We start from the raw sequence: 27,943 nt of genomic DNA on the forward strand, positions 1-27,943 counted from the left end.
TATGGCTGTTAGACTTTTAATGGAGGGAAGTACAAAATGCATCAATGCAAAAGACTTTTACATACTAATTAGCAAAGTGATTAATGTAAATGTAGGCATACACAGTGTTAAACCTCAAAAACTACAAAGTTTCCTGCAACCTAAAATAATGGAAAGGCTCCTTAACGTTTTTACCCACCACCTTTATTAAAGTTCCAAATGGTGTCTGGGGGAGATAAAATAGAGGGCTTTTTCCAGCCACGGTTCAAGAATTCCAATGAAGCTGTATGGCAAACGGCACTGTTAAGACTGAAATTTCCCCAAAGGGGCTTCTAGATGATAACATCACACACTTTAAAAGTATTTCCAATACCATATACCAGGGCAAATTGAGTGGCTTAATTTAGAAGCCTGGAAAGCAGCTTATCAAAGAATTTAAAAACAAATCCCATCTCCTACAGAGAAACTTTTTAAATCGTGGGCATGACTTTAAGGATTTTGAGAAAACACCATTTTCATAAAGCTTCAATAAACACCCCAAGGCACAAGTGTTCAGAACAGCCAGCTCACTGCACTTTTAGAGGTAAAGGTACAAGGTACACTGCTTACAGTAAGGATATTTAATTTATCCCTAGTTAAAAGCACCAAGTGTTAATGTCAAGCTCAACTTCCATTTACACAGGATACACCAATAACCACCGCTTAGGATAATGAATAGTTCAAGTACTATATTTCCAACATGTTTTGCCGTTTGCTCTCTGATTAATCGGCACTGGGGCTCTTTTGCTTGCATTTCTTCAGAATATTTTCAAATAGGTTAGGATTACCCAGAATATCATCTTAAAGCAATTTAGAGCTTTTCTAAAACAGCTCACTAGATAATTTAATAACACTTAAGGAAATAAATACAAAATTTGCAGTAGCTTTAATTTCTTACAAAAGAAAATGTAGAATCTGACCTGTGGGTTAAATGTTTTGTAATTAATGTCAAAAATTGCCAAGATGTTGGCACACATTTTGGTTTACCAAAAAAAAAAAAAAAAAAAATCACTATTCTCAAGGTTATTTGTGTGAAATATGCTATATATTACTTAAACAGAAGAAATAATGACTTCCACCACTAATGGGAAAAAACCCACAGCAAGGGAAGCATCTAAAGAAGGGTAACCAAAAGGTTAACAAAGTTGACTAGCTTTAAATGAACACCTGGATTATAGAACTCTTTCGTTTTTAAAGCTACAGTTTTAATATACTAACAACAGCACAATCTAAGGAGCCATGGAGACTTGTGAAAGAAATATCCACCGAGATACTGTGTTTCTTTCCAGTGTAGGGGTGAAATGTAAGAAGAAACTGAATCACCTCAGCATCAACAAACAGCCTTTTTCTTTCACACAGTAATTCATAAGTGATGACATTTCTCTTCACTAGTTCAAAATTAGACAGGAAAGGAACTAAACTGGCTGGTCACACCCAGAAACACAATGATTTGGCAAGCTGCAGTCACTCGGCTCATGGAAATGTGATGATTTGCAGAAATGTTGCTTGATTCTAGTACTCCATTCCTTCACATCTGTAAAGAAAGGTCCACAGATAAACAATCACTTCACTGTAGCATGAAAACATCTCTCCCCACCTTAAAAGCTCGCTCATTTCTCAATAAGCTATTTGAATCCACACAGATTCCAAAAATTCCCGACAACTACATCATATCTTGAAATGCCACTTTCAAATATGTACTAGTTATTTCATAAAGCAAATTCAAGTGAAATACCTGAAATGTTATTATCTCCCTCTCCCCTCATTTGCCTAATATTCATTCCCTTAATATGAATTTGGTTTAATGGGCAAAGTACGAGTTTATGTATAAGAAAACAAGCTGTAAAATCTAATACGTACACTACTGGCATGCACCCACCTGTAGAGGAGTCCGATACAGCCACTGTTCTCTATCAGCTTTAAGCTGCATACAGGCAAAGAGATCACAAACCGCTGGGAGGGCATAGTTATGTTCTGGGGGGAAGTTATGCTCCTCCTGCAGGGGTGAATTCAGTAATACTTCCTGCAAGACAAAAAGATGAGTTGCTACAAGTAATCTTCCCAATAATACAGTGTCAGTAAGGAATAATGTAAGTGTTGGGCATTCTCTCTTTAAGAGCAAAGGTGACAATTGTTTCCTCTGCCCCTAAATTTTTTCCCATAAATAGCAATAAAACAGGCTGGCGTGTTTTGTGTATTTCTCCCCCTGCAGGAAGGAGATTGTGAACCTGGAAAATGTTCAAAAACTTTAGTCTGAATATTCACAAATCCTCCATTCTGTAGCTAATATTGTACCAAAATCAATACTTAAGCAAAATTTAACACTTAACATGTTTAAGGATCTGGGCCATTTGCAAGGTTTGGGATTAGGAAAGTAAAAACCTGTTAAATATATTTCAAATGGTGCTATTTTGATGTCTGCCCACCTTGGCCTTCTTTCGTAGGAGCCACTTGTCTTCTCCTGAGGATAACTGGCTGAGGTTTCCTGTCTTCTTTCCTGGCAAGACCCAGTCAGCTGTATTAAAGGGACACCAGGAAGTGGCCACCGGACTCATAAGCTTTTGTTTGCCAGCTCTATCTTTGGGATGTGCTTCTTTGCATGAGGGTATGATGAGCCACTCTGACAAGGAACTGTTCCTTATCATTTTGAAGGAATCAGCAATTTTGGAAGCAGCCATTGCCTTTGATATTTTAGCTTGTTCTGCTGCGTCTTTCCTGGAAGGACAGAGCCACATATTCAGGGAATCTGGATGCTTCTCTGATTCAAATTTTGGTTCCGCAGGCATACCATTTTTATCCTTTCCTTCTTTCTCCAGCAGCCACTTAGACATGGCTTCCTTCTCACAATTTTCATCACACACACACTCTGCAAAGCTTGTACACGGCTCATTGGCTCTGCAGACCTCCTCTACTTTATATGGGTCCTGATGGTTCCGGACAAGCCAATCCTCAATAACCATGTTGGGAGTGGACAAGGTTTTCTTGGCCTCACTGTGGTCATTCAGGCACTTCAGATTACCCAGGTTTTCAATCTCCACACCTTTGGGCTGGTTGCCCCGACAATTGGTACAGGAATCGGACTTGACAAGCCAATCATTCACATTGTAGGACTCATGGAACACCTGGAACAGGCGCTTAAACTTCTCACTGGTTTCACAGCTGCCATTCCCAGGCTTCTCCAGCTTTGGAGAGTCCTGGTCAGTCAACAGCCAATCAGAAAGACTCATCTCATCTTGATCAAGAAGCTCTGGATCTTCAACCTTTTCAGTATTAATGGAGCATAAACTGGTGGTAGAACAGCTGTTACCCTTTTCATAATTTGGTTTTTCAGGAACAACTTCTTGTTGGCTCTTGTGGAGCCAGTTTTCCAAGCCCTTTAGGTTGCCCCAGACATTACTAAAGACACTGCAGGTTCTGGAGGAAGTCTAAGCAAAAAGTACACAATATTAGTTCACCAGAATAGCATGAGTGCTTTAGGATTCAATGATAACAGTCCCATTTGCCTATTCACTACATTGCCCAGTGTTTCTAAATTTAAGTATACAGAGACAAGGGATTTCTCTGTGGCAGTAATAAAATATTTGAGTACATAAAAAACATCTTCAATGTAAAAAAACGGAAAATATTAAAGGCAAACTAAGAGAAAGCATTTGTAGCATAAATAGAAAAAGAGAAATTAGTTCTACATAATATGCCTCTATGAATAAAGACAAAAGTGAGCAAAAGATACAATTAAGCAAATCATAGAAAAAGGCTAATAAATAGGAAAAATACTCAATTTCCTTAAAACAAAATTGTTATTTTGTGTCAAATTCACAAGAAAACTTTTAAGTACTCTTAGAGAAGTTTCAGGGAAGCAAATACAATCAATATTCTGCTGGGGGGAATGGATATCAATTTCCTGGAAAGCCAAGTTGGTAATATGTATCTATAACTGTAATCTAAGAATGCCATTTCTAGGTATTTTCTCCTAAGGAACTAACAAAGAATTAGCTCCTGAATGTTTAGAGGAACTTTGTTTATATTCCCCACTAAAAAAACCCTGGAGATTAAAATTATAGCCAATCAATGAGACATATTCTATTAAGGATTTTATGGAAGAAATTAAGTGACAGAGAAATATATTTTTAGTGAAAAAAAAATCTAATAGCCAAAACAGGACTTACAGTATAATTTTTTAAGTATATGTATGCATAGAAAAATCTATATATATAAAAGCCTAAGCCCTAACCTGTTTGGCTCAGTGGATAGAGCATCAGCCTGCGAACTGAAGGGTCCCAGGTTCGATTCTGGTCAAGGGCATGTACCTTGGTTGTGGGCACATCCCCAGTAGAGGGTGTGCAGGAGGCAGCTGATTGATGTTTCTCTCTCATCGATGTTTTTAATTCTCTATCCCTCTCCCTTCCTCTCTGTAGAAAAACCAATAAAATTTAAAAAAAAACACAAAAAAAACCTAAGCAACCAGTCAACCAAACGACTGAACTACTGGAAGCTATGACTGACCACCAGGGGGCAGACGCTCAACGCAGGAGCAGCCCCCGGGTGGTCAGTGCGCTCCCACAGCAGGAGAGCCCCTCAGCTGACAAATGGGCACCAGATGCCAGGCTCATGGCTGGCGAGTGCAGCTGGGGCAGCACCAGCCTCTCCCACCTCCCCCACCTCCATGGCAGTGGTGGCAGAGGCAGGCGCAGCGGGGCTGGGCTGAGCGGGAGGCAGCAGGGCGACCAGCCTGGGCACGGGCATCTCCCCGGCCGCCTGCCGCTTTGCGCACTACTACAGCTGTCGGGGGATGTTGGACTGCCAGTTTCGGCCCTGCTGCAGGGATCGGGCCAAAACCAGCAGTCCGACATTCCCCAAGGGGTCCTGGATTGCGAGAGGGCGCAGGCCAGGGTGAGGGACCCCACCGGTGCACGAATCGGGCCTCTAGGGAAGTATATAAAAAAAAAAAATGTTACAGTGGTTGTCTCTGCATATTGGGATTATTTGTATTTCTTTATATAGTTCTTTGTTTACTAAACTTTCTATGGTGAAGAAATGTCACTATTGTAATTTAAAGTTATTAAAAATACATGTTTCTAGACCAGAACTAAAAACCAACAAAGACATACCCAGCTGTGGGCAAACTACGTCCCGCGGGCCGGCCCATTTGAAATGAATAAAACTAAAAAAAAAAAGGACCATACCCTTTTATGTAATGATGTTTACTTTGAATTTACATTAGTTCACACAAACACTCCATCCATGCTTTTGTTCCGGCCCTCCAGTCCAGTTTAAGAACCCATTGTGGCCCTCGAGTCAGCAAGTTTGCCCACCCCTGTACTAACCCCATCTACCACTACATCTACCTCAGAAACAAAAAAGCAACAACATACCTGACTACTCTCAAAGGTCTGCTTTTGGGTGAGCCAGTCCTGGAGATTGGTGCTGGGTGTGTAAGGAGCTGGATGACCATTGGTCGGTTTGCTTCCAAGGAGCCATTCACTGAGAGGGACAGCTGTGGTGCTGGATGCTGACTTCTGCTAATCACATAACAAGGCAATGAATGTCAAATGCAGTAGAAAGTTCAGGAAAGCAGGAGAACTAAACTCTCTAATCTTGGCTTGCCACTAACTCTTCACAAATTACATGACTTCCTTAAGCCTCCATATTCACAATTATAAATGAAGGAGTACGGCTGAGCCAAACCAATGGACATGGACAACAGGGGGATGGGAGCATGAGCGTGCGGGGCGGGGGGGCGGGAGGGGGGGGGGGCTTGGGGTTAATGGGGGGGATGAGGACACATTTGTAATACCTTAACTAATAATAATAAAAAAAAAAGGAGTACGGCTGAGTTCCAGGGTTCTTTCTCAACTCACAACGTCTAGAAACCTATATTTGAATTGCCTTTAGAAGTAAATTAAATCTATGAATTATAAAGAAAAGGATCCCCAAGAGAGAACCAACTCAAGCAGAGAGCTAATGACAATATTTTTGTTTGTTTTTTGTTGTTGTTTTTTTTGTTTGTTTGTTTTGAACAACATACAGTGCTATTGGGGGACCAAGCCATGGGACAGGTATAAAGAAATTAGCCCACCGGCTGTTACATATGCATCTGCTCTCAATCGCTGATCGCTAGTAGGATTTTTTTTTCAAGGCCTGGGAGTGGGGAAAAATGTAGAGCTAGTGCTTAATGGGTACAGAGTTTTTATTTGGAATGATGAAAGTGTTATTTTTTTTTTACATTGCTTTTATTTTTTTTTAATTGTTTTATTGCTTAAAGTATTACAAAGAGTATTACATACGTCTCCTTTTTTTCCCCGCCCTTAACAATCCCCCGGCCTCCCCTACCCCCAGTGTCTTATGTCCATTGGTTATGCTTATATGCATGCATACAAGTCCTTCGGTTGATCTCTTACCCCTGCCCCCCACCCACCCCCCCTACCCTCCCCGGCCTTCCCGCTGTAGTTTGACAGTCTGTTCGAGGCAGCTCTGCCTCTGTATCTATTTTTGTTCATAAGTTTATAATGGTCTTTAATCCTCACCCGAGGATATTTTGCCATTGATTTGAGAGAGTGGAAGGGAAGGAGAGAGACAGAGAGAAACATCCATGTGAGAGACACACAGATTGGTTGCCTCCCACATGCACCCCAACCAGGGATGGAGATATGAAGCCTGCAACTGAGGTCCATGTCCTTGACTAGAATCGAACCCTGGACCCTTCACTACACAGGCCAATGTTCTATCCAGTGATCCAAACCGGTTAGGGCTGATGATAATTTCTTATGAACTGATAACAATAACTTTCTGTTACTCAACATCTATTAAACATCTAAATTTCTATTTGACAGTCCATCTCAAAGGAAGAATTTAATTGCATAAACTAACCCATTACCTTTTTACAAATAAATGGAAGCAAAAAAAAAAAAAAAAAAGTGATTTACTTAAACCCAAAAGAAATATTAGCCAAGTAATAAATCAGTTATCAGAAACAAAATTACATTTTACCTGCTCTAGCAATGGGATAAGTCCTCTTTTCTCCATGAAGGGCCCAATATTGGATGAGCTAGCATGAGCCATCAACTGCTCGGGAATTTGCTATAAAATAAAAGCAAAATAATCATATTTATTAATGTTAACTTTCATATCAAAAAGTGAAATTTTAATTCATAATTTCGAAAGTATTAAGCAAAGCATTACCATTTCTATAGAATATTCTTTACACTAAATTCAATGATAACTACAATGTAGTTATCAAATCTGAGAAATCTCTATTTACTACGTAACATCACACAAGAAATTTCACCACAATTGGTAGTATTACTACTTTTAACAAGACCCAAATGAGACCATGTTTGCTTCTTTATATGAAAGACCATTCAAGCCATAAATTTTATAAGAAATATGTCAAAGATTTTAATACCAGGTGAATTCTTGAGATTATCCATGAGTCAATACCACATCCCAAGAACTACCAGGCTAATGCCCTGTCGTCTTAATCGGAATGTGAAATTTCTGAAGTTCACCGAATTCTCTAGAAAGCCAGTATTCAAAGTAAAAATGTGATGTTTTTAGTACCACGTGTGCGGCCACAGACCTGAGCAGCACACTATGAACCATCTGAGATCAGTATTACTCACGATGGTCTTGAGGGACCCAAACGTGGTGATGGCCTGGCGCAGAGCAGTTGTGTCTGCTTCAAAGAATAGGACAGTCGAATCTTCAGGTTTGAGGGTCAAATTGCCCAGTCTGGAGAAAAAAATAAATAAAATCTGGCTATTTTAAAGAAATATCTATTTCAACTGCATCCAAAGCAAAAGCCAAACTGTGAATTATCTGAAATGACTGTACTTTTCTAAGACTCTCAACCAAAGATAGATCACTTAACCATGCACCAAGTATAATACTGAACATACAAAACAAGATGATCTTATCACAGGAACAGAGAAGTCAAGTTAAATCCAACAGGTGCAATGAGTTACAAAAGTGACTTTTTTTTTTAATACACCGAAGTCAAAATGCCAAAAATCAAAACAAGCAAAGGTAGGCTTTACCTCTCCAGGCACACGGACACTTGGTTGGCCAGATCTTTGTTTTGGGTGCACTCCAGCTGATGAATAAGACAATTGAACTGGCCCAGTAACTGTAAGAAAAATGAAACCACCTTGCCACAATGATACAAAAAGCACCAAATATATCCAAGTTAACAAACAGCACTTGAGATTAAACTTTTATCTGATGCCACAATATAGGAAAGACATTCTCTAGAAACCAGCCACCTTACCCAGTAGAGCTGCTGGGCCTGCTGCTGCAGTGTCTCCTCTTTAAGCTGATAGATGAGATCTACCTGTTCATACAACCACACCTCCCGGCTTCGAAGGCATTCCAAGTGACGGCTTATGCAGCTGTGAATCTGGGCTTTGATCTAGGAAACACATACATATTAATATTAGCTTCATTACTGTTATTTATTTTTAAATATATTTTATTGATTTTAGAGGATTAGAAACATCCATCAGCTGCCTCCTGTACACTCCCTACTGGGGATATGCCCACAACCAAGGTACATGCCCTTGACCGGAATCAAACCTGGGACCCTTGAGTCCACAGGCTGACTCTCTATCCACTGAGCCAAACCGGTTAGGGCAGCTTCACTATTGTTATAAGCCCAAATAATTATTTCCCACTGAACAGTGAGGTTCTTAAACTTTTGGGAGTCACAAATTCTTTTGGCTAGCCAATGACATTTCCCCAGAAAAATGCACATACTAAAAATTGTACCTATAATTTCTGGGCTTAGTGTCCCCAAAGCCCCAAGGACCCATTTTAAGAATTCCAGCCAAAAAAGTATACCTAAGCTCTAAAATCTCCCCACAATACTAAGAGGCCAGTTTAATTTTGGGTGTTCTAAAATAATCAAGAGAAAATATAAGCATATGTCAGGTAATATTGATCCCCCTCAGTGTTTCATATAATTTGAAAACCTATAGTTTTATAAATTTACAAGTGTAATAAGATAAGACTATTGACTTAATAGCTAGCCTTTATCTCTTTTCTCATCTTACAAATGAGCAACCCATTGACGACGGTAGACCAATTTGATAGAGAGATGTGCCACTATATGTCAATAACCAGAGAGCACTAGGATAGACAGTTTAAGTAAAATTGTAAAGTAAATGTTTCTGGAAGCATAAACAGTGATTCAAAGAGGGGTAAATATAAAATCCTAAGGGAAAAAAATCAAAACAGTTATAAATTATCAATGAGAACCCCTTTTTAAAAAACTACTTTAGCCCTAGCCAGTTTGGCTGAGTGGATAGAGTGCCAGCCTGGGGACTGAAGGGGCCCAGGTTCGATTCCAGGCAAGGGCACATACCCGGGTTGTGGGCTCAATCCCCAGTAGGGGGCGTGCAAGTGACAGCCACTCAATGATTCTCTCTCATCGATTTCTCTCTCATCATTGATTTCTTTCTCTCTCTCTCTCTCTCTCTCTCTCTCTCTCTCTCTCTCGTTCCCTTCCTCTCTGAAATCAGTAAAAATATATTTTTAAAAACTATTTTAAAACATATTTTTCTGTATAATAAAGTATTTCAAAGTCATGTAATACCACTTGGTCTCCCCAGTCACCAGAAGAATACTATTAAGTCAATGGAACAAACATATTTCATTCTGGCTTACTCTGACAGTCATTTACACAACCATGGCACCACCAAAACCATGCAATCAACAAGTTAAAAAATGTTAGGGGACAGGATCTTGTGCCATCCTTTATGCATCCAGGACACAGATGAACAGTAAGTATACTGCTCATTCGTTTTTTGGGGGGGTTTTTTTGGATGGCACTGCTTGGCACAGGGACTGCAAAGAAGAGCAATCAAAAATGCATGCTGAACTAATTCTCTTGGTACAAACTTTTCCAAACTCTTCTAACATCTGTATTTCCCTTGGGAATCAAAGACATCAACATTTCAGGCAGACCATGGAAGGCATGGGGTGAAACTTCTTGGTTGGCACTGAGAAGCCAAAACTTGGCCATGAGAAAAGCACACATTATACCTCTCGCAAGTTATCTTTAATTTGCTGTTCAGCCCGGAGAACTCCACCAATGGCAAGCTCCAAGTCCCTCTGTGCATCACGACACCTCAGAAGGGGTTCTCTCTTACTGAAGCCATTCTGGTCCTGTGAGGTACTCATTTTCACTGTTCCTTTAAAAAAAAAAAAAAAAAAAAAAAAAAACAGAACAATTCAAACTGCACCATCATTACAACCAGAAACCACCTTTCAATCCCGAAATGATCATTCCATCCAGCTCCCAGTTACCAACTGCTTAGATTACTTCCAACACAGGACCTAGCACATAGCAAACTCTTTATACACATATACATGTACATATACATGTACATATACATGCATATTTTTTAATTGATTTCAGAGCAGGAGGGAGAGATAGAAACATCAATGGTGAGAATCATTGATAGGCTGCTTCCTGCACGACCCCTACTGGGGATGGAGCTCACAATCCCAGCATGTGCCCTTGACCAGAATTAAACCTGGGGCCCTTCAGTCCACAGGTCGATGCTCTATCCACTGAGCAAAATCGGCTAGGGCCACAGCAAACTCTTAATAAATACTCCCTCCTCTCCATGCCCACCACTATTGTGTTCCTGCCACAAAATTCTATGCATCTAACTTTAGTGACACTTTACATGTGAACAGGTATTTCTGAAATAAACACAACAATTTTTCTTAATCAATAAGGCATACAGCCTCCAAAAAGTTCAAAGAATATTAGAGTGTACGTTTCTATTTATAACACACATGAAGTCAGACAGTTTAAGTCACGTGTTCTTATTTTGCAGATTTAGAGGTGAAGATTAAAAGGTCTACAAGGATCCATAATTACAGTACTTTGAAAAACAGCTGCAAAAAAAAAAAAAGCTTAGGAACAGTTTAGAACGTTGTATAGATCTGACAAGTACCTAAATTTTTTGAGGACAGAATTTTAATTTATTCTCTTTTCTTTATGTATATTTTTTAAATTTAGGGACAACTTAGAGATGCCTTCATAGCTAGGAAGCTCTCCAGAATGTAAATCTAAAATAACAAATTCATAGGATTTTGACATAAGGGAGGTTCTTACAGTGATTAGTGTAGCAAACTACAGAGAATTCTATACTAAGCTTAGGTTTACAAGAGATAAGAAATAGATGTGGAAAGAATAGCACATAACCAATGATATATCAAACTGGGAGACAAGAGAGTCCGAAATGCAATGAAGCAGAGCTTGACAGAGCCACGAGTTTCTATCCTGGATAGATGTAGAATCACAGCTGTGCTTTTGTTTTGTTTTTAATCCTCGCCCGAGGATATTTTTCCATTGATTATTAGAGAGAGTGGAAGAGAGAGGGAAAGACAGAGAAATATCGACTGGTTGCCTCCTGCATGAGCCCCAACCAGGGCCTGGGCCACGGAGGAGCCTGCAACCAAGGTACATGCATGCCTTTGACGAGAATTGAACCTGGGACCCTTCAGTCTGCAGACCAACATTCTATCCACTGAGCCAACTAGCTAGAGCCACAGATGATTTTTAAACACTTAGAAAAGAAAGCAGTGATCACTGTAGCCCAGCATGGGTTCACTAAGCCCTAACCTACTTCCTTCTTGGATAGTTTTACTAAACTATCCAATGTAATGTAGGCCAAGCATGTCAAAACTCGCAGCCCACAACTTAACGGTATGTAAGAAACCTTTTAATAAAAATTTCCTAACTTAATTTTTACAATATCCTGTTATACGTAATTATTAATAACGAACTATAATGTTCGCTGACTGATTACTATAATCGTGTTGCATTCATGTCCCTTACACGCTTTATGCACAGGCGCACCATTTCTCTCCACTAACACCAGCAGCGAATATTTTAGCAGCCAATGGCCACCTCATTAGTCTTGGACTCACTTGTATGGTGTGCGCAACAGGAAATATTTTGGTTTTGGAGAACAAGAAAAATAGGTTTATTTGCGTTATGCGTATTAATGTGTGCAGTTATTCAGTGTCTGGTAAGTTAATGTTCAAGAAGAAATATTAACTTTTTTTTTTTTTAAATATATTTTATTGATTTTTTTACAGAGAGGAATGGAGAGAGATAGAGAGTTGGAAACATCGATGAGAGAGAAACATCGATCAGCTGCCTCCTGCACATCTCCCACTGGGGATGTGCCCACAACCCAGGTACATGCCCTTGACCGGAATCGAACCCGGGACCTTTCAGTCCGCAGGCCGATGCTCTATCCACTGAGCCAAACCGGTTTCGGCAGAAATATTAACTTTTATTAAAATGTTCTATTATTTTATGTTAACGATGACTCATTTATTTCAGCCCTTTGTATTCAGCATGTCTCTTATCGAAATAAACCTACGTTTCTATGAAAATTAAAGCTTTTGTTTTTTGTGGCCACATAAAGTTAAACCTTTATTTGGCCCGTGTTAGCCTTTGAGTTTGACATGCTTGTTGTAGACACAACATATCTGGACAATAGTAAGACCTGTGACAAGGTTGTATGCTATTTTTGTGGACAAAGTGAATATGGGCTAAATAGAAACGCAATTAAATTAAATCATAATTTTTTTACACAGTACTCAAAGGATAATGGACTGAAGCCAGTCTGTAAAGTTTTCAGAGGTATGTCCCTGTTTTCCTCAACTGAACTTGAATTGGGGAAGAGTACAACATTTTTTTTTTTTTTTTTTTTTGGAGGGCAAGGGGGAGTATAAATTTTTAAAAGGATGGAGATTTTTAACTGAAAGTGAGCCCTATATGAGATAGCAGTGTGCTGGGTCTGAGGGGGAAATAATCTACATACCATTTGACTGATTTCATCAAAAGTATAGTGTTTGTCATAGGAACATGTGTTCTATGTTTATTAGACTATATTTGAAATTTTTCTGAATAACACACTTTAGAAAGAAGCATTTAGAAAAGGGAAAGAGACCTCAAAACAATGAAAAATTTCTCCGGAAGGGAAGCTGTTTAAACCTTGATAAGAGAAGTCTCTTCTCAAATATTTGGAGACATTTCAAAGAGAAGAATTACACTTACTCAAAATAACCCAAAGTGGGGGGCGGAGTATTAATAGGAGGCATTGGAGGCAATACATGAAAGAACTTCCCACCAGTCCTGAGGGCAATGACCTTTGAGAAGCCAGCTTCCAACAGAACAGCAGCCTACTCAATGCAGTCCTGGGCATGGCTGTTGCTCACCTGGAACACAGGGAACGCTGGCTTAACCTGCGTCTTCAGGCCTAGCTTAGGGCCAAGCGGCTAGCTAGAAGCAGGAAAGGGACAAACTTGTGTGATCCCCACCCTCTGAAACAAAACAGAGAGAGCAAGAAGCCCAACAGGCTTCCTTTTGACCATTCAGCAAAAGATTCACATTCAGGAACTGCGGACTTCCTATAAGAAACTGAACGCTACAGGAAACTCCCCAACTTCACCTTATTTTGTTGCCTCAATCTGTTTCCCCAGGATTTGACAGGAATCCTTGAAATGTTTTCCAACCCTTGAAACACCAAGCTGTACCTACTTTGCCGCCTTCCTTTTTCATACTGCAAGTTGCCCTGTTTTAAGTGTAGACATTAGTGCACACTTGGCACATACTGTAGGGACTTTGAAAAGCCTGCAATAAGCCCAGTGAGAGAAAGTACCACATGATCTCACTCACATGTGCAATCTAAAGAACAAAATAAACTGATAAATAAAACAGATCCAGAAATGTAGAAATAGGGAACAGATTGATGGCTATCAGAGGGAAGGTCAGAGTGGGTAGGTGGGTGGGTGGGAAGAGATTAACCAAAGAACTTATATGCATAACCAACCCATGACACAGACAATAGGGTGGTGAAGGCCTGGAGTGAGGGCAGGCTAAAAGGGGGAGGGGGTGGGGTGAGGGGAGGGTACAACTGTATTACTTTCAACAATAAAGGTAAATTTAAAACAAAAAATGAAAAAACCTGGCTAACACAAGTGAAACGTTGCCTCAGACTTGCATCACGAGTTGCTTCACTTTGTACTTAGGTTATATGCAAGGCATGTTTAGCCATCTTTCGAATGTATTAACCAAATTTCCCACTCTTAGGTCCTCAATATTTATGTGAAATGCCACAATGCCTGGCACAGTATAAAATGTAATCAATAAAATGAAATTAAAATGTTGTTTCATGATGTCAAAACCCTGAAGCTCTAGATCATATGGGAGACCAATTCAAATGCATAGAGCACTAACTGTATGTGTTACTAGATCCCTAAAGTCTTCTCATTGAATCACAAACACTATACAACTGCCTAGTAGAATATGGCAGAAGTACACAAGTTGGATTTTTCTTATCACTTATGAACAGAAGGTAGGATGAGATTTAAAAGTTATAAAACTGATTTTTTCCCCACATAGTTATCAAGTTTTCAAATTAAAACGAGTGCTATTCTTTAAAACAGTCATCTTCTTAGGCCTGGCCGGGTTGCTCAGTGGTTGAGTCAACCCATGAGCGAGGTCATGGTTCAGATCCTGGTTGGGACATATGCCTGGATTTCAGGCTTGATCCCCGTGAAGGGCTTGGGGGGAGGGGACGATCAACGATTCTCTATCATCATTTATGTTTCTATCTCTCTCTCCCTCTCCCTTCCTCTCTAAAATCAAGAAAAAAATACTTTTTTAAAAAACAGTCATCTTGTTAGAACAAGGTCTTCAGAGCCCATTTGTCAGCTACTAAGAAAACCTGTTTCCTTTTTTTAAAATATGCTTTTATTGATTTTAGAGGAGGGGGAAACATCAATTGTCTGCCTCCTGCACTCCCCCCACCCCCCGCTACACAAACACACATACACACACTGAGGATGAGCCTACAACTCAGGCATGTGCTCTGACTGGGAATCAAACCCAACTTTTTGGTGCATGAGACAGTGCTCATCCTACTGAGCAACACTGGCCAGGGCGCCTGTTTCATTTCTTTACAGCCAGTCCCAGGGCGCTGTCCCTTTGCTGCCCTTGGCTCTGCCACTCCTCCCTAAGGGCAGTAGCTTCCACCGCCCAGATCGCAAGATGGGAGCTGTGTAATGCTTGCCCTCGTGCACTGCAGGGAGGAAGAAGCCCCTACACTGATGACTCAAATCACAATGTGAAGCCTCATTTGGTTTTATGAAATGCCACATCCAGAGAGACTTGTTCGAGGTAACTAGTTCATATAACCGTTTTCAACAGTTCACCATTTGTAGTGCCAGTGAAGCAAGGGTAAAAGTTAAAAGGTTAATAGATTACTCTGGGGTTGGACAAACCAGACTTCCAGCTTCATTTGCGAGCTTGAAACCCATGAAGCTACTTAATTTCTCTGGCCTCAATATCCCCTGGAAAAAAAATGGAGAAAATAACAGGCTACAAAGGGACGCAGTAAAGTTAAAGTGAGACATTACCTGCCTATAAACACTTAACCCGGCCCCTGCATACTGTACTTTTTAATACTGCATTAATTGCTATTATGTGTACCTGATCTGTGGGAACCTCAGGAACCTCCACCTTTGGACTATAGAAAGCAGCACTGACGCTAGAACAGGCTTTGAAGTGAGGAGGCCCTGACTTATAATCATTTAGCCGTTCATTAACTAAATAGTCTAAACTAAATATGCACACTTTTGCCTGTTCTCTAACCTATAAAAAGACTGGACCAAATCAGCTCTAATTCTAAAATTCAAATCAATTAAAGACTACTAAAAGTCTTTTCATATTCGCCTTTATAATACAAACTACAGCCCTACCACCACCTTCCAAAGAGGACTGCCTTAAGCAGATATTTTTTCGAGACAGAGTTAAAATTTTAAGTGCTTCCTAAAACGTCCTTGCCTCTTGCCTCTAGGATCCAGTCCTAAATTGTGGGGAAGGGAAAAGTGGGAGAAACACACATACACTACAAACAAGAAAGGATTTCCACGAACTATATATGCCCTATTTGCACAATGCTTTGCACAAATCTACTTATCAAGTCCGAACAGAGATCAGGGAACCAAAACTGAGCAACTAACCACAAATGAAGCTGAGTCACTATCTTATGGTTTAACCATAAAATTTCCAGAGTTATGATACGCGTGTAACTGACACAAACCACAATTTGAGGTTGGAAAAAACGTTGCCATCTCTTTAGTACACTACTGTCATTTTATAGGTGAAGCCACAAAGGCCCAGATAGTTTAAATGAGCCTGGGAAGGGCCACAGCCATGAGGGGAAATATGGTTTCTTAAGGTCTAGTTGTGGATTCTCTCGCTGACCAGCTTGTTCTTCCTTTAGTGTATTATCACCCAAAAGTTATTTTTATTTACCAACACTAAAATTTAAAATTAACATTCCAAAAACACATTCCAATTACCATTCAAATAATAACATCTGGATTACTATTGGAATACTTCCATTAAGATTCTCAGTCCATAAAAAAAAAGATTCAGTCCATTTTCATAGCCCTCAATAAGTTATGACAATTTTCAGAACCTTCTTCCTTAAATAATGTGAACAAAATAAACAGTACATTTGCATATCAGAATAATCCAAGCACTGCCAAACACAGTGCCAAGTGTAAAGGACAGCAGCAAGAGCCCTAGGTTCTGATCTCACATCTGTACAACAACCACTCAGAGTTCCATTTGTCTATCTGAATGAAGGTGTGGGAGGGATCATCTCCAACTGCAGCTTCCAGCTGTTTGTTTTCCCACCTATTCCTCTTCTCAAAAAAATGAAAAGGATGTCCACTTTTTATTTTCCTGGCGTCTGAATCATTGCTAGAAGACCAACCCCTTAAAACATACAGTTCCTCATGTTGTGGTGACCCCCAATTTCATTGTTACAAATTGAACATAATTAAAGCATAGTGATCAATCACAAAAACAATATGTAATTATATATGCGTTTTCTGATGGTCTTAGGCGACCCCTGTTAATGGGGTCGCGACCCACAAGTTGAGAACCGCTGCCTTAAAACATAATCCACAAGATACCTCTTGCTCTATGGATTACTAAATTTAAAAAACTGCCAATTTGATTACCTTTGATGAAGCTATATATAAACAGGGGTGGGCAAAAAGTAGGTTTTTCAGTTGTAAGTACCCAAAAGTTTATTCTTCCACTATTATCTATTAATTATTGTATTACTTATTTGTATTACAACTGTAAGCCTACTTTTGCCCACCATGTATTTGACCATAGATACAAATTTTCAGAAAAAAAAAACTATAAAACAGTAATATTCCACATTCAATTTTACCTTGAGACATTTCTTTTACTTCACACGTTCCTTCAGTTAAAAAAAAAAAAATTAAAGGTTGTTTTTTATATCACATTCATTAACTCAAGGGTTATATGTATCTTATTTTAGCCCCAAACCAGCTTTTTTTAATTTTTATTTTTTTATTTTTTGGAGATTAATTCTATATTTTTTTATTAACCCCAACCCACTTTTTAAAAAATATATATATTTTTTTTTCACTGATTTCAGAGAGGAAGGGAGAGGGAAAGAGAGAGAAACATCAAGGATGAGAATAATTGATTGGCTGCCTCCTGCATGGCCCCGGCCCGTAGTGGGGACTAAGCCCGCAACCCCGGAAGGTGCCCTGACCAGGAATCCAACCATAACCTCCAAGCACTGGGCCAGGCTGGCCCGCCCCAGCCCACTTTTCTTTATTAAGACAAGTTGTTTATGAAATTCGGGATCTGATTCCCAGTAATTTCTTAAAACCACGCAAATAAAAGTTAATGCCTTAAACAAAAATAAATTCACAAGAGCATATTTAAGGTTGGCACTTCCGAGGTTACTGAACTCAGATTTGTCTACCTTTATACAATTATGAGCAATCAACCCCAGATAATCAACTTTCGGGAACAGTAACTGAAAACTGACCACAAAATTGGTTTTTACCATTCAATGCCAAGAAGGTTTATCTAGTTTCAAAAGCAACTGTTACTCAAGCGACTTTCCAGGTTCCCCAATACTTCCTAGAGAGCCAGTCTCGCTACGAAGCCCTGGGTTCCAAGCAGGCTCGGTCGCCGCTCAGCACGCATGCGCAGCCCCGGCGCAAGCCGCCCCTCCCCCACCCCCCAGGCCGTAGGCCAGCCGGCCACAGGGGTCCTGCTGCGATCCTGAGCCGCCAAACGTACCTGAAGACCAGGGCCCCAGGAGCCGACAGGAGCCGCCAGGAGAGCCGGAGGCTGCTTTATCCAGGACCTGGGTGAGGAAGGTCTCCGCCCATGGATTACACCACGCCCCGCTGGCTGATGGGAGCCAGCAGAAAAGTGTGGGGGCCGGAAGCTCCGCCCACACTGGCCGCCCACTCCGAAGGGCCTCCCCCTCCCCCCAGCCTCCAGCGAGGTTAAGGCGTGGCTGCAGCAACTCCTGGGCTAGGCAACTCCATCCCTGGCCACTGCTCTGGGCAAAGCCAGTTCCAAGAGCCCCGCCGCCTCTCCGGCCTCTCCAGCCTCTCCGAGGTGTTGGTGTCTGTGGTAGTGAGTGACACCGATCGGCAGAACAAGGAGGGTGGGCGAGGCAGAAAGCCCTGGCTGCCTAGCAAAGGACAATGGCAGGGTGGGACCTTGCCCCCAGGTGACCTTTCCTCCCCTAGCAGATCACTGGTCATGCAGTCAGGACCACTGACCTTTCCTCCCTAGAGATAACTTCTAGGCCTCAGATGTACATCAACTCCAAGCCCAGAGAAGCAGCAAAACCAGACGAGCGACACCAAGGCTGAGCTCATGACCAGGTGCATTAGATAATGACGCCCTGGCACCCACCAATCAATCAGTGGAGACCTAGGCCCTGAAAGGACACACCTTTAAGATCTTCCCCTGAGATGGGGCCTCCCCTAAAATCTCAACCCTTAAAACCCTTAGAAAGGAAGCCCAGTGCCTCTCCCTCCCAGGAGCAGCCGGCTCCTTTCCCTTCCCCCCTTTCCCTTCCCCCAGGCTCGTTACCAGTTACCATTTCCTTCCTCACTCCCAAGCTCCAAGGGCCCTTCCTTACCTCTATAACTTGTTTCCTAAACCCATTTCTTATACAAATTACTCCTTTTACCTCTTTTCCAAATAAATGTTCTCTTATAGTTTGAGTCATGGCTCTGAATTCTTTCCTAGCCAGGCCCAACACCTGATGCCGTTCCACCGCCTACAACATATCCGCCCAACCCTCCACGCCAAGCTGTCAAGACATTTATGATTTAAGGATTTTACTGCTCATCATTACAGAGAAATAACAAACTTGGAGGTAAGTCAGAGGCTTACCAAGTTATTAGAATGTTCCTGGTCAATAGCTTAAGATCCTCTCTGAGATTATAACATTCAGTTAGGGGCAAAAATAGAATATTTGGGGACTAGCTATGGTTATGGAAATAATAATGCTCTGTTAACCACGATTGCCTTGTGTTGGTTAAAGAAAGGACATTGTAACCTGGCTAGAAGTTATATGTCTCTGGGACCGGGGAGTCAACCTTGGAATGTGGTCCAGTCTCATTCAAGAACTATTATCATAGGAAGATTAACAACCTTGTAGCCCAAACAATGGAGTCCCACCCCAGCCCACACTGCCTACTTCCCCATGCAATCTTTGTCCTACCCTATATAAGCAACGGCTTATGGGGGGGGGGGGGGGCCTACAGAGCAGACTTTTGTGGATGACGTGCTGCTCTCACATTGGTGGCAGTATTAGAATAAACACTCATATATGATTCAACCCTGTCTTTGCTTAATTGGCTCAAGTAGTGACAGGTAGTGCAGACCCACTAATTGTCTGGTTACAAGCCCAGCTGGGGGTTCAGCCCTCAGCTTGTTTCAGGCTCTCAGACATCTCCTCACATCTCTGACACACCTGTACCTTAATTCCCCCCTTCCCACCACTGCACACACACACACTACCACAAGGCCTCAGTCCAGTGCTACTTTAACGCTCATGGATGCTTTTCACTGAACAAGAGTTGACTGAGCACCTCCAGATGCCAAGCACTATTCTAGGTGCTGTGACTACAGAAGTGAAATTGAGAGTACTATACAATACACAGTCGGTACAAAAATGGACCTATTTTGGTACAAAACCTGGCTCCACTTAAATGCTGTATAACCTTAGGCAAGTCACAACCAATCTGCCTCAGATCCCCCATCAGGCGTGTGTCTCTCTTTCTCTTTCCCTCCCTTCCTACCTCCCCCACTTCCTCTCTTTCTAAAATTCAATAAAAACATCCTCCAGTGAAGATTTTTTTAAAAAGAAAGGGGTACACTAAAGGCCATCATCCTCAATTAAGTATCCCTCAGATTTCAGATGAACAGAGTTTGTGGAGGAGCCTGCTTTATCTGAGGTGCACAGTTTCTTGGATCCCATTTCAGGCATTCAGTACCAAACATACTGAGAAAACAATTTCTTAGTTCAAAGTACTAGTACTTTCACTGGATAACATTTTGTTAAGATACAAGAAAAAAAGCCTAGACATACCACTGAATGATGAAAAGTTAAAATTCAATGGCTAGAAAGAAGAAATTTTTCAGTCTATCCTATATAATAAAAACCTAATATGCTGTGTCCAGTCATCTGTTCAACCAATCAAAGCATAATATGCTAATGATAAGCTAAGGCTGCTCAACCTCTGACTATGATGTGAACTGACCACCAGGGGGCAGAAGCTCCGACTGGTAGGTTAGCTTGCTGCTGGAGTCTGGCTGATCAGGACTGAGCAAGATGGGCCAAACAGGCCCTGGAGCCCTCCCACGGTCCCTCTCCGCCTGGCCAACCTCCCATGTCCCTCCCTGGCCCTGATCATGCACCAGTGGGTTCCCTTGGCCTGGCCTGTGGGATGGGGCCGAAACCACCTCTCTGACCCTCGGCCTGGCCTGCACCTTCTCACAATCTGGGACCCCTAGGAGATGTCAGAGAGCCGGGTTTTGGCCCCATCCCGCAGGCCAGGGACCTGACTGGTACACGGGCCTCTAGTTAAAATATAACTGATGCTGGTGGGAGTGAAACCAATGCCTGGCTCAGAGTAGCAGCAGCACCGCGGCTGCCGGGGGTTTCTCTGGCCAGTGTCTCTCCATCCGCTCTACAGCATGGGGAATATCTTTGGGAACCTCTTCAAGGGCCTTTTTGGCAAAAAAAGAAATGCACATTCACATGGTGGGCCTAGACCAGCCGTGGGCAAACTACGGCCGGCGGAGCCGAAAGAGCGGAGGGTTCTCTTGCTCTCCCCTCCGCTCCTTCACCAGCAGCAGTGTTTACATGGCAACGTCGGGAAACATGGCCGCAGATCCTTCTTCTGAGTCCAGTTTAAGAACCCATTGTGGCCCTCCAGTCAAAAAGTTTGCCCACCCCTGGCCTAGACGCTGCGGGAAAGACCACCATCCTGTACAAACTGAAGCTGGGTGAGATCGTGACCACCATCCGCACCATAGGTTTCAACATGCAGAATGTGGAGTATAAGAACATCAGCTTCCCTGTGTGGGAGGTGGGTGGCCAGGACAAGACCCGATCTCTGTGGCACCACTACTTCCAAAACACACAAGGTGTCATCGTGGTTGACAGCAATGACCGAGAGCATGTGAACGAGGCTCGAGAAAAGCTTATGAGGATGCTGGCGGAGGATGAGCTCAGGGATGCTGTCCTGCTCAAGTTCGCAAACAAGCAGGACCTCCCCAATGCCATGAACGCAGTTGAGATCACGGACAAGCTGGGCCTCCACTCTCTGCGCCACAGGAACTGGTCCATTCAGGATACCTGTGCCACCAGTGGGGACGGGCTCTATGAGGGACTGGACTGGCTGTCCAATCAGCTCCGGAACCAGAAGTGAGCCGAACTCCTCTCTTCCCCCTCACTCCCTCCTTCACCCTTGCTTTCCTCTCATGTGGCAGATGTGCCCCTGTGGTGTGAGTGCCAGAAGCTGTCTCCATGGTTCGTCCCAGTGTGCTTCATCATGCTGTACATGTGCAGACGCAGCCTGCAACCGGGTTTTTATTTAATGTAAATAGTTCTTGTTTCCAATGAGGCAGTTTCTAGTACTCCAATGCATTACTCAGCTTTTTTTTACTGTTAAAAAAAAAAAGAATCAACCCACTGTTTAGTACTGAGAAGGGATTTTAGGCACCCAGGGCGGGGCCTCTAGGAGTTGCTGTGAGATCACCTCAACGCTCCTCCTCTGGGCTTTAAATCTGTGTAGAGATCCATTTTGGTTGTTGGTTTTTAACCCAAACTCAGTGCATTTTTTATAATATAAATACAAGGTAAGGAGACATTTTAACACAGAGAAGGGAGAAATGTGCTTAGTGTAGGTTCTGTAGTTTCAGCTTGAGTCCAGTCTGCCTGTGGTCTGTCTCCCATCTGGAGCGTGCAGTGGGCAGAACCAGCCACAATACATTCTGCATGGTCACATACGGTCCCTGATTGGCTTTCTCTCGCTGGGTCTTCTGCATCCCATAACGTTTGTGCTTGTACCTGTGCTTACACCACTGCCCATGGGGGTGCACCGGGGGCTGCGGCCACCACTCAGGCCCCTTGGAGGGACCCCAGCCTTCCCTTCGGTCAGTGTGGGTCAGCGCAGGTGCTTTGGTGGGACCACTCTGGCCAGAACAGGAGACCCCCATGGTCCCTACACACACTCACTTGCTCCAGGCTGTCTGGGTCTCACCAGTAGCAACGCAGACAGGTGGCCGGTCATCTTAGAGCCCAGCTCCTCAGAGCCCCCGTCCACATGCGCGTTCACTCCCTCCGCCTGCAAGGGTCAGACTGACATCAAAAACAATCTCTACTTTTTTCTTTTGTATTTTGATAAACACTGAAGAAACTAAGAGCTGTTAAAATTTACCTTGGGGAAAACCTCAGAACTGGTTTATCTGGTGTTGTGGAACCTCTTACTGTTTTCAATACACAATTACTAATCAACTGTTTTGTATACTTGTTTTCAGTTTTCATTTCGACAAACAAGCAGTGTAATTATAGTTATTAGAATAAAATCTCTTAACTAAAAAAAGTGTGTATGTATACATATATATATATATATATTTATATACACATATATATCTGATGCCAAGAACTTTCATCTCTTTTATGTGCCCTATAAAATGGTCCCAATGTTGACCTTCACCTACATAATCAGTGGTCTCTACTGGTATGCCCTTTCTAAAAGATCCTGACCAAAACTTTACTAAATGCTCCAGCTCTCCCTCATTTGAATTCCCACAAAGTTAACGATTACAGAGTCAGTGTCTATTCTGTCAGCTTATGCCAGCTTTACTGTTACTACAATGATGTGATTTTTTTAAATATTACATAAACATAAAAGGACTGGAGAAAATCATATAAATCTATTAGAATTCTGCAGTTAGACCAACTTGCAAGCACCTCCTCATTCCCTTAAATTGCATTATTTGCCCTTGGATCTTTATAAAATTTTTAGATTCTATAAAGGAAAAATTCATAAAGCAGTTTACTTCTCTTCTGCTTCAAGACTTTTATGCTGTCTCATTTCCTAGCAGATCAGCTAGCTCATCTAGAGGGAGCACAAATTATAATTCTCCAATGGCTTCACACTTGCCTACAGGATAAAGTACAAATTTCTTATAAAGGCAATATAATTCTCTATTTTCTGGTTTCAGCCTGACTCTTCTGCAGTCTCCCGAGAGCAGCCCCCACACCGTGACCTGGCAGACAGCTTGTTCCATGCACAGTCCAGGTTAGTTCACCTTGTCCAGCCTGGCTCTCCTATTCTCTCTACCAGCAATGCCAGTTGCTTCCTGTCCATTTTTCTGACTAAGCTCAAGTCATAGCCACTACTAAACTTTTCCTGACCAAGCACCCCAATTCCTCAATTGCTTTGGCCAATAAAGTTAGCTGATGCTTCCTCTGTATAGGTTTACAGCACGATACCTGTAACACATGTTACCTTTATTGTTACATTGGATAATGTCTGCCTCCTTAGCCTGAGAGCTCTTCAAGAGAAGGGACAATATCTTATTTGGCTTTGCATACCCTAATGCTGAACAGATAGCCTGGTATCAGTACCTTGGCATTACCAACTCCCTCACATTCTAGGTGCGCTATTGAATTGACAGAAAGAGAATAGTGTCCCTGGAGTTGTGAAATGCTGTGGCCCTAAACTCAACAGAGGCTTAATACATGTTTGCTAAGTGGATGGATGAATAAATGATAAACAAATGCTTAAATTCAGACCAGCTACAATAAGTATGGTATAGTTCTGCTTTAAGTATAGATAATCAACTTGGTCTTCCACTAAGACTTTCATTAGTTCAGGAAGGTTTTTCAGAAGCGGAAATGTTTCTAACTATTACTTTTAGTTTGCTTTCAAACAAAATAAAACTGACAAGGGTATAGCCACTGAAACCAGGATTCTAGGACAAACACTGAGATAAAGTGTCTTTTCTGATGCCAGACCCATCAAAGCTCAGCTAAACAGATCCACAAGCACCAGCAGGTTTGTCAGTTAAAGGGGAAACATTACTGTATTTACAGCCAACTCTAGATCTTTTCCTCAGATTCTGCAGTGCCAAACATGCCAGCTGACATCACAGAAGTTTTGGTAGGCTTTCAGAACTGGGCTGTGCCCTAACTTCAACTTGAAACTTCTTACCATAATATAGTCAAGGATAAGAAAACATGTTATTTATCTATCATCACAGTAATAATACTATTTTATTCCTGATTTTATATGGTAAACATCTTGTGGTTTTCCCCACATAAGAAAACAAGTGATAAAATATTTTCCTTCCTCCCTATGCCAAATAAAACTCAATGCTGTATATACCCAAGATTATGTTCTCATGCAATCTGTAATTATTCAAGTATTAAAAGACTCAACTTCTTATCTATGACCAAACAGACAAGCAAAAAGTTTAAACCTATTTTGTCAGTTATTCACTCCTTCACTGAACTGAATTGTTAAATTCAGTTAAGATTTTATGTATTCATTCAACAAATATGTATTGAGTGGCCTAAGCTGACATATACAGTGATAGTCCGTGAGGACATAATGGTGAACTTGCCATCTAGAGGAGAATTTGTGCAAAACTAAGCAGAAAATACTAATTCTATAAAACAAGAAACTGATTTAAAAATCCATCAGCAGCAATAAGTGGCTCTGAATGTCTTCCTTACACTTACTCTCTGAGGAAAATTATTATAAGCCACTAGACAATAGGCTCTCAGATGGTGGGAAGGATATGTGTCAAAACGTCCTGTGCAATTTTATGAAGCCCACACCGGTTCCTGAGCCTGTGGCACAGCTGAGCTGATTTTGTAAAGTAGGGGTGGGGAGTCCTGAAATAAGTTCTCTCCTCCCAGCTTGAAAATCATCTTCCTTTCCTTACACAGCTCCCCATGCATCTCCACTTTTGAAATACCTGTTTGTCCAAAATGAATAATGTAATTGAAAAGATTTATTTAGACACAAAATATAATAAAACTTTAGAATGCTAGGATTTTTCCATAGGGACGCAAAGAACAAAAGTTCCATAGAAGAACGGGAAGAAGTAAAATATAAGAAATGTGACCGAGCTAGACTTTACAAATATTATCTCACTTAATTATCTTAACAAATGTGCAAGCTAGCAAACCTCGGAAAGTGCAAACCAGGCTCCTGGCCCGAGCACAAGGCACAAGCACCCTGCCCACCTCCACGGAAGCACCTGGTCGTCTTCCTCAGGGGTCGCCGTTCTTGACATTCAGAAATGCCACACCGGGGCGGCAACGCTGCCAGGAGCCGGCTCTGACTACCTGCCTCCTCCCCCGACCGCGTCCAATGAACCCGTGGGCGACCCCGTGGGCGGTGCAGGGACGCGCGGGGGGCCACGCGGACCAGGCGGCAGAACCAGGCGGCAGGTGCAGAGCCCCGCCGCGACCGAGCCCGCACTGACGCCCGCACCCACTCCCGGGTGGGCTCCTTCCCCCCGCCCCCCGCAAGCACGCAGCTCCACGGAAGGGAGGGCTGTGTGCTCGGTCACTCTGTTCCCAACACCCTGACCCACAGGCACTGGGCAAAGGCCTCCGGGTGGAGCGCATCAGCGAGGGAGAGAGCCTCGCTCCGCTCCTCCGCCGGGAGGGCACCGACATCCCCCTCGGGGCCTGGGACAATCAGACGGGGCCGTAGGTAGCGCTGTGCTGCCACACAAAGGGCCGAAAAGTATAGCCTTCCTCACGTCTCCACCCAGCAGGCAAGATTCATGTGTTCTGGGCGCTCCGGGAAAATGGGCTCTCCTCGGCCCCCCCCCCAACCCCCCCAACCCCCGAGAGGCAGCGGGGGGCGAGCAAAACACACCGAGTCAACGCCAGGGAGGGGGCGGGAGCCAGGCGGGCGGCGAGGAGGGGGCCCGGGGGCAGGAAGGGCAGGAGGGAGGGGGCCGGGAGGGCAGGGAGGGCAGGGGGAGGGGGCAGGGAGGGCAGGGGGAGGGGGCAGGGAGGGCAGGGGGAGGGGGCAGGGAGGGCAGGGGGAGGGGGCAGGGAGGGCAGGGGGAGGGGGCAGGGAGGGCAGGAGGAGGGGGCCCGGGGGGCAGGGGGAGGGGGCAGGGAGGCCAAGGGAGGGGGCGGCGGGCCGGCGTGTCGCTGGCCGGGGAGCAGCAGGCAGGCCCGGGCCGGCGTGTCGCTGGCCGGGGAGCAGCAGGCAGGCCCGGGCCGGCGTGTCGAGGAAGAGGCCGGCCCCTCGGGAGGAGGCGCGCCCGGCCTCCCCGCCACTCGGTTCTTACCGGCTACAAACGCGACTCCGGGCGATCCGAGGGGACCTTCGCTGCAGACACCGCCTGACACACGCCGAGGGCCGAAAGGCAGTTCTCGCGATAACACAACCTTCCCCTCCCGTCTCTCGCCGCACATCTGACAGTCTCGCGAGAGCTCTACTCGGGTCAGCCCCCAGCCCCCGTCTGCCCTCCAGAGGGCGCAGAGCGCAGGCGCGCAGTCTTGCCTGTGCTCCGGGTCACAGTCCTCTCGCCCTCCCTGAATAAATTAGAACAAATGGAGCAAACGTTTGTTGAAGGCACGCTTTGTACCGAGTAATATCCTGAGTGATCCGGTCACATCACATGTCCTCAGAGGCGGCGGTTACTTACCTTAGCGTGCAGGTACAACAAATGTCAGAAGACCCAAAAGGACAAATGCTGTTTGATTCCACTTAGACGAGGTACTAGAGTAGCCAAATTTACAGAGACAGAAAAGACCTCGCCACAGGCTTGGGAAAGGCGAATTATTGTTTAATGGGTACAGAGTTCCATTCGGGATGATGGGAAGGTCTGCAGTATGGGACGGCAGTGATTGCACAGCAATGCGAATGGAGTCAACACCACTCACCTGTGCACTTACCAGTGGTGAAAATGGGAAGTTTTATGTATATTTTGCCACAATTTTTTAATTCTTTAAATAAATGTTAGAGCCCACATTCCAAGCCACATCATCTGACTACAAAGCATATATTTGTTTGCACCATGTCTCACGGCAGCTTTCTACCCTCCACAGCCCATCACTGTACATCCCCTCACACTCTGCCTCCTGTGGCATTATCCACATTGGAGTGTTTTGTTTGCTTATGTATTTATGACCAGGTGTTAAAATGGGAATCCTTCTGTCCCTGTTTTGACAGATGTCCCCAATTCTAGGTGCTAACTGTGCCCCACCTTTCCTAGAAAGATGAAGGGCTATGTAAGTAGAATTTACAAAGGTGTCCATGATCGGGTTTTGTGGATCCCACCCAAGAGTGAGTCCTACAAGAAGTAAGGCAATCTCAGCCAAAAGCAACAGGAAACAGATTCATATGCAGACGTTCGGAAGGCACAGTCATCGTCTTGAGGTGGAAGGGAGCTGCCGAGGAGAGGAGCAGTAGAGACTGTCAGAGAGGCCGTGAGGAAGCACTCACCCTAAGCACTGCCATAGCCCAGGCAGCCAAGCCGCAC

At 43.2% G+C, this 27,943-nt stretch overlaps 1 protein-coding gene and 1 pseudogene across 3 annotated transcripts; one reads left to right on the forward strand and one right to left on the reverse strand.

The window, feature by feature from the left end:
* On the reverse strand, positions 1-26,869 carry NCOA4 (nuclear receptor coactivator 4). Of its 2 annotated transcripts, none has more exons than XM_081104717.1 (10): positions 26,747-26,869; positions 10,054-10,202; positions 8,282-8,422; positions 8,052-8,140; positions 7,638-7,746; positions 7,006-7,095; positions 5,391-5,534; positions 2,445-3,443; positions 1,898-2,041; positions 1-1,552 (listed from the first exon to the last, which is right to left on the reverse strand). In XM_081104717.1, the coding sequence occupies exons 2-10, from the start codon at positions 10,189-10,191 to the stop codon at positions 1,547-1,549; spliced, it is 1,860 nt and encodes a 619-aa protein (XP_080960843.1). In that variant the 5' UTR covers positions 10,192-10,202; positions 26,747-26,869; the 3' UTR covers positions 1-1,546. The 2 variants fall into 2 exon arrangements, with proteins under 2 accessions (XP_080960843.1, XP_080960844.1); XM_081104718.1 differs by having other exon boundaries at positions 5,391-5,537; positions 26,747-26,784.
* On the forward strand, positions 21,095-22,037 carry LOC308529286 (ADP-ribosylation factor 1-like; annotated as a pseudogene). The gene is made up of 2 exons: positions 21,095-21,176; positions 21,370-22,037. The product of its transcript is annotated as an ADP-ribosylation factor 1-like (transcript).
* Positions 26,870-27,943: the final 1,074 nt, after the last annotated feature.

Source organism: Myotis nattereri (assembly GCF_964212035.1).
Source record: "Myotis nattereri genome assembly, chromosome: 13".
NCBI lineage: Eukaryota > Metazoa > Chordata > Mammalia > Chiroptera > Vespertilionidae > Myotis > Myotis nattereri.